Source organism: Chinchilla lanigera, unplaced genomic scaffold (genome assembly GCF_000276665.1).
Source record: "Chinchilla lanigera isolate Chin_1 unplaced genomic scaffold, ChiLan1.0 scaffold00015, whole genome shotgun sequence".
Taxonomy (NCBI): domain Eukaryota; kingdom Metazoa; phylum Chordata; class Mammalia; order Rodentia; family Chinchillidae; genus Chinchilla; species Chinchilla lanigera.
The window spans coordinates 9,144,917-9,151,605 of NW_004955416.1; the positions used below are offsets into that span (position 1 = coordinate 9,144,917).

General features: G+C 38.5%; 1 protein-coding gene across 3 annotated transcripts in view; it reads right to left on the minus strand.

The window, feature by feature from the left end:
* The window catches only part of Znf106 (zinc finger protein 106), a 64,772-nt gene that overhangs the window by 26,105 nt on the left and 31,978 nt on the right, over nucleotides 1–6,689 (minus strand). For all 3 annotated transcript variants that reach the window (XM_005381333.2, XM_013512461.1, XM_013512460.1), the window contains exons 6-7: nucleotides 2,520–4,700; nucleotides 650–1,280 (exon numbers count right to left, since the gene is read on the minus strand). In XM_005381333.2, the coding sequence (XP_005381390.1) occupies nucleotides 650–1,280; nucleotides 2,520–4,700 (2,812 nt within the window). The remainder of the gene's footprint in view (nucleotides 1–649; nucleotides 1,281–2,519; nucleotides 4,701–6,689) is intronic.

Consider the following 6,689-nt stretch of genomic DNA (forward strand, 5'->3'; position numbering starts at 1 on the left):
CTCAGATCACTATCAACCACCAGGGGGCGCCGTCTGTTCTACAATATTGAAGTTCTAAAACTGCTTTAGAATTAGTCCTTTAACAGATATTGTGAATGGAAAAGAAACTGTTCAAAAGGAAAGAACAACTGGGATGGGGGAAAGGAGAAAAGAAGAAAGGTATATATATATTCTATATATATTATATATAGAATATATAGCAAATATATGTACTTTAATAGTATCAAACCACTTTAATATTAAATCTCATAGTCCTGAATGCAACAATCATACAAACCCTACAAATCCAACAGCAGAATGCCTTTCCTGAGAAGCAGGACAGAGTGCATCTACGAAAACAGATTAAGTTACAGCTGAAGATATAACTTATCCGTGGTCAAGTGATACAAACAATCATTGGGTTGGAGACTGGTTTTAGACATGACTTCATATTTTCCTGGTACTGTACATTCATATTACATTACATCTAGTTTAGCAGAACTACTCAGTGAAAGAAACCAGTAGGCTGAAAGAGCCTCACAACTCTATTCTCCAGAGTAGTGAGAACCACAACCCCAGGATGAAAAATCAAACAGTTAAGGCTTTCTTATTAACAAGTCACCACGTAAGATGTTCTATTAAAAAAAAAAACCAGGAAAATCATACTCACTCCAGTGGCTCTTCGCTTCTTTCTAATACTCTGGCCATCATTTTGTTCAGCACCAGAGGTACAGCTACTATCTGTAGCTGCATCTGCCAAGCTAGAGATTGCAAAGACTGAGGATGCATTTGATGACAGACAGCTTCCTTCTCCAGTGCTCTCCTGAGCACTGTGAGTCTTGGATGGCGATGGAGAGCATTCCTGGCTATTCATATCTTTTGCTGAATGCATCAAAGGTGTCATATGGTCAGATGGCAATTGTGTACTATGTCGCCTTCGGATAGCGAAGTTCTCAGCCCTTTCGCATGTTCTGAGGGAGGCAGCCAGAGGTGTTGCTTCCTGTTTAAGGCACAGTGCTGCTTTCTGACTCTGTGCAACACTCAGGGAGTTACTAGGTGAAATAATTTGCTGGGGCTCATTTTCTTTGCCAGTACCTTCCTCACTGAAGAAGCTATACACAGGAGCCCTCTCTGTGATCACACTGCTCTCAGAAAGGCTTCGCTTTCTGGCCAACCCAGGGGATGAGGAAATGGAGACAGCTTCCCACTGGAACCCTTCAAGACTAGACAGATCAGGCTCCCCATCCAAATCCAAGACTTCTTGTTCATTCTGAACCAAAGGTACCATTTCTATGCCAAACCTTAAAAAAAAGAAAGAAAAAATAAAAATCAGACCTGGTTGGGGGAGGGACACTAGTGAATGTGTCAGGCTCTGTTAAGTTCAAGAATGAATGAGATGCTTTCTGCCTTAAAGTACTTCAGTTTGATAGGCAAGTGATCCAGGCATAAAGTAAATATATTATAAATAATAAAATGTCACAGGTCCTAACTTAAGAGACTTGATTACAGCTGTGAGAAAACACATAAAGGAATAAAACCTGAGTTTTATTTCAAATGAAGCTATAAACTTACAATAAATACATCAGTTTTTAAAGCAAACAAACCAAACAGAAACTTTTTAAAGTAAATATTCACAAGTGCCAGGGACTGTGGCAAGGTTGAGTAATTAATCTCAAGTACTACTCATAAGGTCTGGAAAAGTTTTTAAAAGGAAACAAAATAAATCCATTATTTCAATGAGGACAAAAATGGCCCTAAGCATGGATAACTGTATAACACTGCAGAATTATGATTTTCAAGTTGTAAACTTATCTTGCACATTGCTTTACCATTCAAAAAGTCTAGAAACTCACTGTGCCTTAAAATGAATACCCAAAATATCACAAAAGTCTTTAAGAGGAATTATTTTGTGATCCTAAGTATAACGCCCAGTATACCTATAGAAAAGTAACTATCAGATTCTATGCAGAAGGTAATAGAACAATTATACCTAAACCACTAAAACAGTTATACTCTAACATTAAGATCTAGACAAAGATAGAGATTTCTGGACATACATTTTCATTCTGTTACTTTCTAGCCTCTTTAAATTAAAGTGATGATGAAAAAAAATAAAATAAATTAAAAAAATAAATTAGCATGATGAGCCTGTAATCCAGCATTCCGGAGGCAGAGGTTAGGAGGATCTGCAAGTTCAAGGCCAGCCTGGGCTACAAAATGAGTTCATGGGTAGCCTGAACCCTGTCTCAAAAAAATTAATTAATTAATTAATTAGAGTGATGATTTCTTTTTCCCCCTGTGCCCTTCTAATTTCTCAGAAGGAAGTGTATTTCCATTTTAACTGCATTCTCTGCTAGGAAAGACTGAATTCTATTTGTCACACAGTAACTACTCAGTATTTGATAGTCAATTAAATCAGACATTTACAATGGGTATTTTTAACAAATATTTAGCTAAATGAAACAAGTAGAATTCTCTTCACCAAGGTCAAAGGGTAACTTTAAATGAAAGCAAGAAAGATACTGAAAAGAGGCACGCACCTGGGTAAGCCTTTGCCCAGCTCTTGCTTTTTCCTGGTTACTTGCTGAATGACCTGTTCCCAGTTGACGTTTCTGCGAGATGCATTTAGAATCTGTCGTAGGGTTGGCTTGAGCCCAGACTCCTTCTCTGTTTCGCTCTTTCGATGACCACTAATATTGCGAATGCGCCGAGCACTATTTAGGTTTGGCTCAGGAAGGTGTGCTCCAGTTTTGCTCTTTAAACTAATGTGCCGCGTTAGATCTCTCTGGAGTGAGGCAGGAAAGCCAAGCTTACTTAGTTCGGGCAGGAGAGAACCCGACGGCTGACTATCACTTTTGTGAAGTTCTCCTTCCAAGCTAGTACTCTCAAAGGTTTCTGTCTCATAAGATACGTGAGACTTAACAGGGTTATCACCCTGGCCATCTTCTAGAGAAGTTTTCAAATCTAGTAATAAGCCAGAGTGTGGACTGGCTGCAGATGGCATTTGTAACTCAGACTCATTCTCATGAACTGTGGAATTACATGAGGTGGAGGAAAGTTTTCCAGATACTTTTTGGATCTGGTCATCCCCTTCTTTCTCATCAACAGTATGAGCACTGCAGGATAAAACTTCTGTAGTTGCAGAACCTAGGGCTCCAATTTTTGTTCTATGCTTTTCTGTGTCAGATGTTTCTTCATTGCTTTCATCTTCTAACGCTTGTACTTGAAACTCAATCTTCAAAGATCCTTTTTCTGACTCTTCTACATTCCTACTTGCTTTTGCATAGATCCTGGTCCTTTCAAAAGTGCTAAGAGGTGGATCTTGTAATGACTCACGACTCTGTACCACTTCTTTGGCTTTTTGTATTGTATCATTTAAGTCAACATCAGATTCTTTCTGAGTGCCAGATGTAGTCTTACTCGCTTTTAAAACACGAGGACATGAACTACGCAATTTGGACATAGAGGAAGAACTGTGGTTATCTTCTAAAGTGGGTTTGTTCAAGGGATCTGAGTTTTCTGCAGCAAAAGAATTTGTTTTGGTGTTTTTTGAGGGAGTCTTTGAATCTTGCTTTTGAGAAACGGATTTAGTGGCCGGGAGTGGCAGAAGTGGAGATTTCAATGACAGTATCTTATTTGAGTTATGTCCTTGTTTAGGGTTATCTGTAACGGAACAAGCTCTCACCACCTCACTGGAATCAGGGCAGTCAGAGGAGGCTTTGCGATTAAGAGATCCATTATGTTTTTCTTTTTGTGTCTTTAGTGTTGGGGAATTACCAGTTTCATTAGTCAGCGGTGCTTGTAGTCCTGCAGTTATCAAGCTAAAATCAAAGAGAGGCTTCTCTGTTGTTTCTGACTTACTACCAGTGACTTCTTTCAATCCTGACTGTGAATCTAGAGTCTTCTGGGAAGGATACGGAGTCCAGCGATGGAGCTTCTCCCGTGCTACACTGCCGTTCTTTCCACCAGTTTTGGTAGTTGAACCATCTGTCTGTTTAGTAGTCTGGCTTTCTGGTTGCTCAAAATTGAAGTCACATAAGCCTTCAGAAAGAAACCTATCACTGGTAAAGCCCTCAGAAGGATTTCTATATGCTGCAACTGTACCAACTTTATCATTATCTTGCCGTTGCCAATTATATCTCTCTTGATTGTATTTGCTTGACATATTAGGCTTCTTGTTCCATGGCATATTCATGTCTTCCATTTGATAGTTAGAATTTCTGTTTCTGCCTGGTTGAAATTTGTCTCCAGGGCCATTGTAATTCCAACTATTTATATTACGTACATTGGATTTCCAGTTTCCGTTACTGTTGTTCATATGCCAACTGGAAAAACCACCTGTTCCTTCAGAATGCCAACTGGAATTCCTTCCTGGACTATTATAATTCCAATCCACCATCCCATTATTTGGATGCCAACCTCCTCCAGAATTACTATGGTTGTGAAACCAAGTTGAGGAGCCTCTTGCAACCCCATTATGCCACCCAGCACATCCTCTTGGCCCACCACTATTCCTCAAAGAATGTGAAAAGCTATTTTTCCTAGAACTGTTAAAGCCATCTTTTTCCCATTTCCAATCCCACTGTGGAGGTCCACGATGATGCCTTGCTGGCTGACTGTAATTCTCTCTGTCTTGGTAAGGGATTCGATCTTCTCGTCTCCACTGTGGCTGTCTGCCATCTGAGTTTATTTCTTGGCTGCTACTGGCAGGCTTGTCTTGGCTGAAAGAAAAATAGTTTTCATTATGGGTTTAAAAGAATTCTTATGCTTCCTGGAAAGACACAACTCACCAAACTTCCCCTCTGTCCTTCTCCCTTATGACATATTATGCAACAGAATCCATTTTTACTTATAATAGTGGTTGCTTTCATATCTTTAAAGATAATGATTAAATTTATATTCCTCAATTAACTTAAAATTAAACAATATATTATTTTCCTTATTACCCTAAGAATATTAAAAATCTGACACATTTGCACCATCTTTCTGAGGATGTTTCTGTATTTCTTGGTTCATATTCTGGAATTTTTTCCCTATTATTTTGACATTATGCAACTTGTTAAAGTAAGAAAAGTATATTTCATAGTTGTTAGTTACTATTAACACAATTTTATGCTCCTTCAGCTGCCTTTAATATATAATTTCTTCAGCTGAAAGTTTTTTTTTTTCGGGGGGGGGTGGTTTGGTTTTTTTCTGGTACCGGGAATCAAACTCACGACCTTGTGCTTGCCAGGCAGGTGCTGTGCCGCTGAGTTAAATCCCCAGCCCCCAGCTGAAAGTTTTTTGAACATGTAGTTTCTCAATCATTTTGAATAGCAAACTTTAATAAACACTTTATCAAGCACTCATTCAACAACTGTTAGTGGCATAAGAAAACTTTTGTGCACAGTTCCTGTCCATGATGGACTTAGAATCTAGCTGAGGAAATAAGTAAGGTCACAAACAGGAGTAAAATAGCACATACCAAATAAGCAGTACCCATAATAAGTGTTATACGGAGCTCTATGAGCTAGAAGTTTTTATAAAGAAGCTTCAGCTGCTTGAACTATTCATGTTAAATAGAGTTCACAGAAGCGTGAATTAAATTTAAGGAAACATCACAGCAACATGTATAAAACCATTTTCCTTTACAAACTATGTACGGTTTGCCCAAAACAGTGCTCAGCATGTGGCAGGTGCTCAAAACTTTGAATGATACTACTGAAAAGTTACAGAATATCTACTTACTGTCAGGCATTTAATGCAAGCTAGTACTTTATATAGGTTACTTCACTTAATTTTCACAATTCTGAGGCAAATAATATTGCTTTTAATATTTTTACACAAGGAAACTAAAGATTAGAGAGATCAAGTAACCTATTTAGAGTAAGACAGCAAGTGGTAGAGGAGGAACGTGAACCTTCTCAGTCTGAATCGAGTTTATACTCCTAGCGATGAGGCCTTTATAAAATGAAAGTCCCAAAACAAAAGTTTCCCCAGTTAGGTTTCTCTAAACTTGACCTAAATCTTAAACTCAGTATTTACTTTAATTGGCTTGAAAAGCTTGTAATACCTATGAAATAACTTCTGGGCACAAATTTGGATTCCTTACTTTTTCACAATATAGACTTAAAAGTTAATATATCTTGAAAACTTCAAGTATCTTACTTACATTATGAATTACAACTATGTCTGAACAGGAGACCTGAAGTCCTCAAGGAAAAAGTGCTACTATACAAACAAACATGGTTTTTTGGGGAGGTGGTTGTCATCATTAACCAAACTGCTTTTTCCTTTCATTTCTAAGCAGTAGGAAATTTTTAACACCCAAGGGAATGACAAACTCAGCCATACTGAGTGAAGGGAATGTGATCAGAAGTGGGAGAAGAATTGAGTAATAAATCACAAAGCAGAATTCCTAGGTCATTAGAAACTGGATAGACTGAGGGGATAATAGCACTCAGCTAAACCCACAGTCTAGGAAGAACAATCTAAGTTAAAGTCTCATGAGTGAGCCAGGTACAGTGATGCACACTTGTAACCCCAATTACTTGGACAGCTATTCCAATTACTTGGAAGCAAGAGGATCAAAAGTTTGAGGATATCCTGAGCAACACAGCAAGACACTGTTGCAAACTTTTTAAAAACGGATGGGATAGTGCCGGCCATGGTGGCACACGCCTGTAATCCCAGCACTTGGGAGGCTGAGGCAGGAGGATTGCTGTAAGTTC